This window comes from Podarcis gaigeae (genome assembly GCF_964106915.1).
Source record: "Podarcis gaigeae genome assembly, chromosome: 6".
Taxonomy (NCBI): domain Eukaryota; kingdom Metazoa; phylum Chordata; class Lepidosauria; order Squamata; family Lacertidae; genus Podarcis; species Podarcis gaigeae.
This window is the reverse complement of record NC_139682.1, coordinates 75,919,859-75,932,474: the sequence shown is the minus strand read 5'-3', so window position 1 is coordinate 75,932,474 and position 12,616 is coordinate 75,919,859. Positions and strand designations below refer to the sequence as shown.

General features: G+C 43.1%; 1 protein-coding gene across 3 annotated transcripts in view; it reads left to right on the top strand.

Moving 5' to 3' along the window:
* The window catches only part of FNBP1L (formin binding protein 1 like), a 74,897-nt gene that overhangs the window by 21,779 nt on the left and 40,502 nt on the right, over window positions 1–12,616 (top strand). For all 3 annotated transcript variants that reach the window (XM_083743450.1, XM_083743449.1, XM_083743453.1), the window contains exon 2: window positions 6,411–6,526. In XM_083743450.1, the coding sequence (XP_083599576.1) occupies window positions 6,411–6,526 (116 nt within the window). The remainder of the gene's footprint in view (window positions 1–6,410; window positions 6,527–12,616) is intronic.

Sequence of the window (12,616 nt, the reverse complement as noted above, 5' to 3'; positions counted from 1 at the left end):
TTAGTGATGATACCCTGACAGTCATCCAGACACAGAGACCACAAACAGACAAACCATTTCCCAACATTTATTGTATATATAGTTAGATGCCAATTTAAAGGCCACTAGGGAAGAAGGTGCCAGGGCCTTTAATTACCACACTTTGAATGTTTTATTGAAGTCAAGGAACAGGATAGATCTAGAAACCTATCTTAGATATTTAAGAAGTCAGTACTTGGGCTACTGCACAGTATTTCTGGATTGGTCATCTTGAACAGGAGCACCCATAAAACGTTTTCTGAAGCATCCAAGTGACCTATGCAGATCAAAGCTTCAAGAAAAACACAGTTATCAAAAAGTGATTTGCAAAACTAAAACGTTTTTCTTTTCTAGAAAACTTAAGCACAGGGTATTTCATATAGACGTTTTTGAATGAAGATGGAGCTACATAAGGCAAGAGTGGCAGCCCTGTGTGGAGTGCTGATATAACTTACTGGTTATATTTGGTGTCAATAAGGTGTACATCTTTCTGCCAATGACATGTAGTGGGACACATGATCAAGTGTACTAACTTATGATAATAGGAATACCGTTTTTGGTGGTGACGCTGTATTTTGTTCTTAGTCTCTCCTGAAAGGAGAGTCTTTTTGGATGGGCAGATGTTGGTATTTTGGAACGCTTTCAACATAGTTACTTCCTATGACAACAAGTGAGCCATAAAGGGACTGTGCATATTAGTTCCATGTGTACATTTTCAAATAGTCTAAATTGTGGAACAGTGACTCTTAAGCGTGTCCTTTCCAAAAACCATTAAACAGCTGCAGAAATGTAAATTCTCAGTTAAAGTACTTCCTTTTGAATGCTCCTCTGCGATTCATTATAGGCCTTAGTAGACTATGACTCTCTCTTCTGGTATGGAAGCGTTGAGCTTCATTCTGTTTGAAAGCTGAGGTTAAATATCTGCTAGGGCTCATCATCATAGCCCAAGTGACTTAATAATAATAAATGCAACATTAATTAACAAGTCATACAATTTATAGTTTTATTCTTAGGAATAAGTGTTATGTTAGCTGGGGAGGTGCTATGCTCTAACTCTGGCAATAGCAGACAAGTATAATAACCATAGCAATATTTTCCACAATTTTCTCTCTCTGTCTCTCTCCCCCCACCCCCAATCCTCTCTTTGGTACCCATCAAAGACACCCTTCACATGCCTCATGCTGATTTAAGATTCTTGGAAAACAGATACTTCAGTCACTATGTGTTGTCAGTTAGTCAACTGCCCATTGCTGTTTGTTCCAGCACTCAGAATGTATTGCAGGTGAATAGACCACTTCTTCAGTGCTTATTTAACTTAGTTCCCAAAGGAACATGATTGTCTTTTAAGTCTTAAATTCCTTGAGGATTAATGTTGGGGAGGACCTAAAAAAAGGGGGCCAAAAGCCACACCTGCAAAGGTTATCAGCCATCCAGGATCATAAATACTCTGCAGGTGTAGTTATCCCTGTCATTCTTTATAAGTCCTTTCTTTTACCTGTGACAACCGAGGTACACAATGGAAAAGATTAAAAGGATCAGGCCTAGTGGGTTAGATAGACCTAGTTGGATAAGAGTTAGAATTAGATAAATCCAATGAGAAATTCTTCCAGAAATAAAATATCCAAGCTTGAGTTCCTAACTGTCTTGGGTTCAGCCTCATTATTAGGTTCTATGGAGAGTGGTAAATACATATATTGTGTGCACCTTGGCCTAACCACCATCTTAGGGATGTGTACAAACAGGTTACCACTGCATATATTTTTATATTATTGTAATACGATGGTTATACTTGGTCCCTGTTCATTACCTTGCTGCATTATTTTTTTTGTATCAAGTGAAGGTTGAGATCCTTTTTAAAGGCAGCACTACATATTATACATCATAGCAACCTTACATTGACTTACAAGAACATGAATCGTGGCAGCAAGATCATCCTTATTCATAATAGGGTGCAGTTGGTGCACCAGATGATGTTGGTGGAAGCTGCTTTGTACTACAGATACCACTTGGGTAGACAAAGATTGATCACCACCACCATAAAGGGAAAATGCAGCATTGTTCAGCACAGGCTGAACTCCTACATCCTGGTTAAGAAAAACAAAAACAAAAAGCCTTGCACTTACAGTACTTCCTTTTGAAACCCACAGAGAAGCTCTTAATATTCAATTTTCATATATGATGCCCTCTGGTTCCCTCTGATAGTTTGAGAACCTCTAGTCTTCCTACATGCATTAAAGCAATACTTTGCACTTGCAGTTGCAAAATATACCAATCCCTGTTGACTTTGCTTTTATATTCTATTTCACTTTGTGGTTGTAATATTGATAATGGGTATATTCTACTTTGCCATGCTTATTTCCTACGCAGTAGAAAACTTTGTGATAAGATGCCACCTTCTTCTGCTCAATGGTAATGAATGCCGTGTTTGGCTGTAGGAATTCTAAAAGATGTTTTCTATTGCCAGTGTTTCAACTCTAATATGTGTATACCCAGTCCTCCTTCAGTCTAATCTGGTGGTGGCCAACCTGTGGTCCTCAAGATGCTGCTGGACTTCAACTCCCATCAGCCCCAGCTGCATGGCCAACGGTCAAGGTTAATGGGAGCTGTAGTGAGGCAGCATCTAGAAGACCACAGGTGAGATGCTCCTGGTCTAATATCTCTAATCACAGGGGAACATGGAATCTGTTTGGGGATAAAACTGAACACCAATTCTGAGAGTAGGAAGTGGACCCTAACAAATGACAAAGCCACTATACATATTTCATCTTGTGATAATATTACCTCAATAGTTACCTTGGGCATGGTGCAGTGTAGATTGATCTTTGCTTTGCTGCCAAGTGAGCCTGGTGACTTCAGCTTCTAACAAAAAGAATGTAAGAGGGGCAGTGCTGGATCAGACCAAACAGCTATCTGGGCCAGCATCCTTTCTCACAGTGGCTAACAAGTTGCCTCTGGAGAGCCCCAAAGCAGAACTTGAGGGCAACAACCCTCTTCTGTTGTCCCCCAACAACTGGTATTCTGAGGCAAAGTCATGAGATGAGAATTCTCCTGGGTTCTGAGAGTGACAAGGTATGAGATTTTACTCCATTAATCAAATTTGTCTTGATCAAGTTGCACTTTGGGATCTAGTGGCAGGAAATTAATTGCTTACATTGCCTCTCCCCCCCCCCCCAAAAAAAAATTGCTTGAGTTCTGTTTGTGAGGAAATCTAGCAATGTTTTTAAAAACGTCACTTGACTAGTTTTCCACAGACCTGGCAGCTTGTCAGAACAGTGAACTAAAAAGTCCAAACTAGGACAGCAAAAGCATTGTTCTTGTGTTCACGGCAGGAAGCTTCTTCTAATGTCTCTGACTGTTGGTTCAGTTCCAGAGCACCTTATTGGAGTTTCAGTGCAAGGGTGAAATAGTCAAAGCAAATGGATAAAGCAGAACAAAATGGGGAATAGCCAGATTCTAGTAACTATTAACTTAACGAAATGCATTATGATGAATGGATGAGATAGTTATTTCAAAGCTGTACATGCGATGTTACACCTTCCCCTACCCATACGTTGCCTTGCGTACTTCCCAGCGCATACTTGGACTGTGATTTAAGATCCATAGTGATGTTCTAGTACCGTATCACACAGCACAGATAAGGCTGTTGTCCAAGAATGGATGGCGCTCTAGCAAAAATATGTCCATATTTCAAGCTAGGTTTTCACTTACATTGTGTGATGCAGATGTATCACATCTCTGTGTGGTTGAGGCCATGGATTTACGGAGATGCTCTGTTGTTGTTCTTCCCCCACCCCCAAAATGCTTCATCGTTTGCAAAGAACAAGGTTCCTGGATTATTAAGGTCTTCAAGCTAGAAATGCTTAATAATATTGAAGAGTAGAGGACTACAGTGGCCAAGCTGGTCTTTAAGGATCCAGTGTTTTGAGTTTGTCAGCAGCACATCTTCACATTCCTTCTCATTGATGTAGTGTTCGTCTACATACTTGGGTTGCAATGAAGAAGTAGATGAATTATAATGTGGTTGGGATGTAATATATGGCAATATTTACCCAGTATGCTGGATATGACTGAGAGGATAATAATAGAAACCTGATAGCCTTCATTCTTTTTAAGGCTGAGTTTTGGCTTCCATTTGCTGCCTCATATCGCTTTACCATCTACCATTGCCATTAATTTTTATGTATCGTCTAATCTTCAGGTGTTAAATATATTCTCAAATATATTGCATGTAATGTAAAATGGCTTTAATGGCAGTCTGAGACCATGAGCATGTTTTGAATATCAAACAGTTAATTACTAGGTTTGTTGAACATTAAAGCTAAAGTTGCAGTTGAAGCAATCGTCTTAAACAAGGCAAACTAATAAAGATGAAATCAGCCTGAAGCGCAAGTTTCAATTATGGGCATGCTTTTAGAACTAACCCTCTTGGCGATCATGAACAGTTCAAGTGTAGTTCTAATGCACTGAAGCGTTGAGGTTTCCATTTGTCTCATCTTCCTCTTCTCTGTGGCCCAAACAGTAGCTGCAGAGCCTTGGTTTATTTACTTCATGTGTACAGTTTGCTCCTCTCTGTTGAGCCCACTCAGCTTCACCACACTGTGGTGTGTTTAAAACTGGAACAGTTGGGGGCACATTGAGGCCAGGAGATAAGCATAAGTAGAGTTTGAGGGAGGCGACAGCCACAACTCTGCCACAACTGTAGGGCCTGGGTGTTTTTTCTAAAGTGGGGGGACATGGGTAAGAAGGAGTTATCTGCCAAAGTGAACTCCACCGCCATTACTAAGGAGAGAATCCAGTAGGGACTTCGTCTGAGCTCAGAAAGCACTACAACAGTGTTTCCCAAACTTGGGTCTCTAAGCTGTTTTTTGAACTACAACTCCCACCATCCCTAGCTAGCAAGACCAGTGATCAGGGGTGATGGAAATTGTAGTCCGTAAACAGCTTAAAACCCAAGTTTGGGGAACACCGCAATAGAAGCTTCCTTCATGCTCAGCTATCTGAATCCTAGAGCATATTTCAAATATGTACTATAATCTGTAGTAATTCTATGTAATATACAGTGGTACCTCAGGTTAACTACTTAATTCGTTCCGGAGGTTCTTACTTAACCTGAAACTGTTCTTAACCTGAAGCACCCTTTAGCTAATGGGGCCTCCTGCTGTTGCCGCGCCACTGGAGCACGATTTCTGTTCTCATCCTGAAGCAAAGTACTTAACCTGAGGTAATATTTCTGGATTAGCGGAGTCTGCAACCTGAAGCGTATGTGACCTGAAGCGTATGTAACCTGAGGTACCACTGTATATTACACTGTATATGTAAGTGCTGTGTGAGAGAATCCAGCAACCAGGTTGCTCACTTGGGTGAGAAGGTTTGAGCATATAATGCCCATCCTGGCCTGACTGCACTGGCTGCCAATTAGTTTCCAGGCCTGGTTAAAATGCCACCTGCTCCCCTATAAAGCCACAACGGCTCAGGACCACAATACCTCAAGGACCACCTCTCCCCATATAAACAGACCTGGCCCCTGCAATCATCATCTGAGGCCCTTCTTCATGTGCCTCCTTCATGAGAGGCCCAGGGGGTAGCAACATGAGAAGAGGCCTTTTCTGTGGTGGCTCCTCACTTGTGGAATGGTCACCCCAGAGAGGCCCGCCTGGTGCTTTTGTAATGTATCTTTAGGTGCCAGGCAAAAACACTCCTCTTCTCCCAGGCCTTTGGCTAATTAAACAATCTATGGTCTTTAAAACTGTGTTGGGGGTGGGTTGTTTTTGTTTCTAAGTATGTTACATATTTTTGTGTTTTTATTTTGTAAACTGCCCTATGATCCTTGGATGAAGGGCAGTATAGAAAATTGATCAATAAATAGAATAAAATAAATAGATACACTTGGTACAGAAACCTCCAGTGACTATGTAGGATGGACATTGAGTTGCTGAACTAGAGATGAGAATTTAGTCCCTAGCAAGGGGGTGGGAAGAATATGGCTTTTCCAGGGAACAGGGGAGCTAAGTCAGCAGCAAAAGAGTAACAGAGCCTGGGATTCAAATACATACTGCAAGCTCCACAGTTCAGCTCCTTAAATGTTGACCCCCGACCCCAGCTGGACCTCGTTTTCAAAAGATGCTGTCAGACTGTCAGTTTCATTCAGCAGGACAGCTCTTATGATTGTATCTTTCTAAAAACAAAAAAGCACCTTCTGTATTGAAGTACTGTATCCTAGTATCTGTTTTCTTTGTGTGATGATGTTTATATTTTCAATTCACTAAATGTGTAGAAGACAGAACATAGTATCTGAAAACAGTGTGTGTGTGTGTGTGTGTGTGTGTGTGTGTGTGTGTGTGTCAGTGTCATTTTGTTTAATTTAGATTTTTTCCCTGGCTTGTGTTTTACAGGATCAGTTCGACAATTTAGACAAGCACACACAGTGGGGCATTGACTTCCTGGAAAAATATGCAAAATTCGTTAAAGAAAGGATAGAGATTGAACAGAATTATGCAAAGCAATTGAGGTAAGCTTTATTTTACAAGTTCCATTTTCCTCCAAACTTCTATTACCTTTTAAACTGTTCTGGTGTTTTGTTTTGTTGTTTTTTTTATTTCCTAATTATATTTTTAGTTAAAAGTAGTTCCTGTACTGTAGAAGAAATCGAATATGCAAGTATTGTTGTCCTGGAAGAATAGCCATACTTGATCCACGTAGCTAAAATCACTTTTTCTTTTCCATCTGAATTGGTTACTCCTTACTACAGATTCACGGGCAACATGGTTTTTTATCCCTCTGTTGCGGCAAAAGCAGAGACATGTTTGCATTCAGCACAAGCAAACACAAGCTTGCACGTAGCATAACATGCTTTGCAAAGCAAGCAAGGCAGAGATGGACTGTCTTGATCAATATGCATTGAATGGAGGAACCCCTTAACTGTGTTTCACTGAGGACTGGTGCTGTGGCTCACATTTCTTCCATTATGGTTGCTATGGGGAAAGGTGCTTGAAAAACCTCTGAATTAAAATTCGAGCGCTCCCTTATTTTCTTTTAAGGCTGTAAAGCTTATCTGTGTGTAAAGGCGTAAATATACTCGCATCCAGAATTGCTTTGCTGCATCCACTGCAGCTGCTTTGTGTTGCTGAAGAGGCAAGCTGTGATGTTTTTTGTGCTTCCGTCAGCATGTGGTGCAAACATCAAAGAAACCTCAGCATTTTCCTCTACTATCTTCATTTTCATTTGTGGGTAGGCACCACTGGCCACCTTTGGAAAGTAAGGGGAAATCCTGTTGCTCTAGTTTTTCTAGCCAGTTCCCCTTGGAACTGGGAACTGTAGACATGTTTCTCCTGGGGCTTTTGGGTGAGTTGTAAGAGGCACCGAGCAATGACCTTACTCTGGAAGAAACCCTTCTGCAGTACTGCATAGAGACAGCCTCCCCCTGCGTCAAAACAGTAGTGCTGAAGACTTCTGTTAGTTTTATGTAGAAGCATAGAAGGTCGGCAGGGAATCTTGTAATAGATTATGGAGACCCAGTCCTTTACTATGCACAGCAAAGCATAGAACAGGGGTCAGCAAGGTTTACCTTGCCTGGGCCGGTTCACTCCAGAGGAAATCCCTCCGCAGGCCGGATCGCGCATGCGCCCATGATTACGTAGAAGCAATTTCCGGCGTCTGCGCAGATGTGATTCCCTGCACCGCGAAAGCAAGTTTCTGCAACATGCTGCACCAGTTTAGCGCAGCGGGTGGCTCGGTTCAGGGGCGGCTCATGGGCTGGTTAAACGACCCCTGTGGGCTGCTTGTGGCCCATGGGCCTTAGGTTGCTGACCCCTGGCATAGAATCAAATTATTTGACCCATTGAAATTAATGAACGACATAGTAATATTGATTAATTTCAGTCTGCTCCACGAAAAAGAATGAGTTGACTACTACCTATCATGTCTTAGCAAACGTAGCTTCAATATTTTTTTCTTGTTTTGACACCTGCAGAGGCTGTATCTGTATTATCAGAATTGCAGGAAAAATAAATGTAGGGCTGCATAATAAAGTGTGTGCACTGCTTTTCTTTAGCAGTTTATTGAGCGGCCTTTTGGCTGTGAACTTTTCCACATGGAACTTAACCGATATATTTTAAGCCTCTTTTCCATGAACAGTGTAAACAAGTAATCTGCTTACATGCATTATTTTCTGTGCTGGGGTCCATAGGTAAAAAGCGACAACTGTTTTAAGTGTAGGCGTATCTTAAACTTCGGTGTTAACTGGTCTACTATATATGCATTTTTTAAAAGACTTCACCTATCAGCTTTCAAGTAACCTGGGCTTGTAGTTTCTTCTGAAATGGTAGTAATTTGGGATGTATGGCAATGTGCTCTATTTTTACTTCAATCTTGTCTTAGAAGCTGGTAAAGAAAATTGGGAATTCCAAGATAAATAATGGGGAACAGTCTTGATTCTCAGAAAGTTCTGGATCTGAGCCTCAGTTGCTCTTACCTTCTCTGTCTGCATTCAGTTGCAAACAGGACCTGAGCCCATTGTGGAGTTTTTGTTTTGCAATTATCCATTCTAATCCTAGATACATAAGGATACATCAAGTTATCAGCTGTTGTTTATGATTAAAGTAGCCAATGTTGATTTAAAAGGGAAAACAGTTTGTTCTGTTTACTTCCTCTCTTGACTACAGCTAAGTGTTCTAAAGGCTATCTTACTCTCTTCTTATAAGCAACTGTTGTTGTTCTTTTCACATTAATACTCATGTCCTGAGTGCAGCTTCGTTGAGCTGTATATATAAATGCTCATCTTCATAATAACCGAGTGGCTAGGAGACAAAAGTTTTGCGAATTTGCCTGACTTTTTCTCTCTGAAGAAATGAGTAATGTGTATTCCATATTCTAGATTTCCAGTCAAGGGCAATTCCGTTGTAACACGATACAGCAAGGTATCTAGAGGGAATTCCTTGATTTGGAAGCTGAAGAAAGTTGTTTAAATGGCTTGATTATCTTCTGCAGTGGGAAACTATGTAATTGTGTACAGCCAAATGAAGATTTAGTTACCTAAATAACTATATTTAGAAACTTGGCAAGCTGTCTGGATGCTCTACTAGTTTGAATTTTAAATTGGAAACAAATGGTCACGATGTGGGCCCTTGTTTCTGAAGGCTGTTCTTTTTTAATTGAAATTGAAAACATAAGATGTTGATTATTATCCAAATGTAGATGTGGCAGACTTTCCTTGAACAACTGTGCAAATGGACTCTTATTCAAAAGAGTTTCTGTGCTGAAAGTTATTCCTCCCCATTATTATTTACAAAAGTTTTTATCGGAGGTAGAATGCCTTTGTTTCATGAACAGGATGCTGCAGCTAGCCTGGTGACTGGGAGCAGCCTCCGGGACCATATAACTGGTCCTAAAGGATCTTCACTGGCTCCCAGTATGTTTCCAATTCAAAGTGCTGGTGCTGACCTTTAAAGCCCAAATGGCCTTGGCCAAGTGTACCTGAAGGAGTGTCTCCAACCTCATTGTTCACTGAGGTGAGGTCCTCTTCTGAGGGTCTTCTGGCGGTTTCCTCCCTGCAAGAGGTGAAGTTACAGGGAACCAGGCAGAGGGCCTTCATGGCAAGTGGCGCCCTCCCTGTGGAACGCTCTTCCTTCAGGTGTCAAGGAGATAAAGAACTACACAACTTTTAGAAGACATCTGAAGGCAGCCCTGTATCAGGAAGATCTTAATGTTTGACCTTTTACTATGCTTTTATATGTGCTGTAAGTCACCCAGAGTGGCTTAGTCGTTTAGTCATGACCAACTATTCATGACCCCATGGACCAGAGCATGCCAGGCACTCCTGTCTTCCATTGCCTCCCGCAGTTTGGTCAAACTCATGCTGGTAGCTTTGAGAACACTGTCCAACCATCTCGTCCTCTGTCGTCCCCTTCTCCTTGTGCCCTCCATCTTTCCCAACATCGGGGTCTTTTCCAGGGAGTCTTCTCTTCTCATGAGGTGGCCAAAGTATTGGAGCTTCAGCTTCACGATCTGTCCTTCCAGTGAGCACTCAGGGCTGATTTCCTTCAGAAATGGGCCATGTATAAATAATAAAATTATTACTATTATTATTATCATTATTACATACAGTGCGCAATCCAGCCAGAGTTGGTTCTGAAGACCCGTTGATTTCACTGAGAAAGTTAAGCAAGTGTTTAAATTTCTTCCAGTGAAACCTAATTAAATACAGTGGCAGTAGCAAATTCTTTTTTCCGTGGAGCATTCTGGGAGCTAAGGCAGGGCACCACTGTGAAAAAGGCCCTATTTTTAGTCACCATTCAGCTATGAAATGGTGTGTCTGATTCATTACTATGTAACAGTACAAAGTGAAATCCACTAATTGCCGTTCCTTTTCTTTTGTGAATGCAGTAGATAACAATAGTACTAGAGCTCTGATCGTAACCATTTAGATTAGATTTGTGACCATCACCACGTGGCAAGGTGAGCTCCCGTTGCTCTGTCCCAGCTCCTGCCAACCTAGCAACTCAAAAGCACACCAGTGCAAGTAGATAAATAGTTACCATTGTGGCGGGAAGGTAAACAGTGTTTCTGTGTGCTGTGGCACTCCTCACAGTGCTCTGTTGCGCCAGAAGTGGTTTAGTCCTGCTGGTCACATGACCCAGAAAGCTGTCTGTGGACAAACGCCAGCTCCCTCGGCCTGAAGCGAGATGAGCGCCACACCCCATAGTTGACTGGACTTAACCATCCAGGGGTCCTTTTCGCCTTTGCCCCCTTTACCTTTATAGGTCAATACCAGCACATTGAAACTAATTGGCGGCCAGTGCAGCCAGGCCCAGATTGCTAGCTGCCCTGGTGCATTTTTATGCATTGCAACCTTTTTAGGAATTTAGTGCCAATACTACCGTATTGCAAAATGGCAGAACCTGGATTAGCTGTCTGCATGGCAATTAAAAATCTGCAGTTGTGACCCTCCCCCACTGTCAGTCCAGTCTGTTAGGGAGTATGCATGCATGTGCTTTCCTGGTAAGTATTTTCCATTCTTATCTGCAACACACCAGAAAATCTCTTCAAAAGACTCTCTTGTGCAGTTGCCTGGTTACAGCATTATTGTTTCGTCTCCTGAATAATAATGAGTTAGATTTTAAGCCTTCCCACTTTGCTCAGCTCTGTGCAGCAGACATAGAGATTAAAGATGGATAACGTAACGTAGAAAGGTATGGCTTTAGGTAGCTTAAGAATGACATTTCCCTCTTTTGGGCCAGATCTATCGTCGTCTACCTTTAGTATATGTTTTCCCAAAACAAGCGATGTAGTCCAGTATCTAAAAATTCTTCAATATATTCAGAGTGCTGCCCCAGGTCATAATAAATTAATATTTATATTTGGTAATGTGATTTTTATTATCAAAATCTCAATACTGAGACTTCCTGAAATATGGAGGGAAGCATCAGAATCATGTGCTTTGTCATAACAGTGTATCTAGTAGGTGGGGAAACTGGTGAGATAATAAATACCCAACAAATTCTACAGGGACACATTTCATAGCAGGCTGTAAAGCAGGGGTCAGCAACCTAAGGCCCATGGACTGGTAGCGGTCCACGAGGCTTGTCTAACCAGCCCATGGCGACTCTCGCTGCCCACTCTTACCGACGCAGCATGGGGACTGACTTCTGGGTTAATGGCGCCTGTGCGCATGCACACGGGTGCTCCTCCAACCCGGATGTGTTCCGGAAATAGCGTGCGCACATGTGTGGGATGGAGAAGCGCCTGTGCGCATGCGCATACACTATTTCCAGCACACTTCTGGGTTGGAGGAGCGCCGGAAATAGCATGTGTGCATGTGCACAGGCGCTGCTCCGACCCGGAAGAGCACATGTGCGCACATGCTCTTGCCCATCCTCCGACGGTCATAGTGTCGACCCACCCATCCTCGGATAAGGTTGCCGACCTTTGCTGTACAGTGGTGCCCCGCAAGACGAAGGCCTCGCAAGATGAAAAACCCGCTAGACGAAAGGGTTTTCCGTTTTGGAGGCGCTTCGCAAAACGAATTTCCCTATGGGCTTGCTTCGCAAGAAGAAAGCCCATAGGGAAATCTCCGGGGACCACTTTTAAATGCTAGCGGTGGGGAGCAAAGCCTTTCCCCCCCCTCCGGCCTTCAGAAGAGGTCCAGGAAGGCCGGCGGGGGCCGAAAGGCTTTGCTCCCCACCGCCAGCATTTTAAAAGCAGTCCGGGATAGCAGGGAAGCGCTTCCCGCTATCCCGGATGGCTTTTGAAGGCAGGCGGCGGGGGGGGGAGCAAAGACCTTCGCCCCCCACCGGCCTTCAGAAGAGGTCCTGGACCTCTTCTGAAGGCGGGCGGGGGGCAAAAGTCTTTGCTCCCCCCTGCCTGCCTTCCCGGGAGAGCGGAGAAACGCAGCGCTGCGTTTCTCCGCTCTCCCGGGAAGGCAGGCAGGGGGGACAAAGACTTTTGCCCCCCGCCCGCCTTCAGAAGAGGTCCAGGACCTCTTCTGAAGGCCGGTGGGGGGCGAAAGTCTTTGTCCCACCTGCCTGCCTCCCCGGGGGCTTTTAAATCGCCCCGGGACAGCGGATAATTCCTCCACTGTCCCGGGGCGATTTTAAAATGCTGG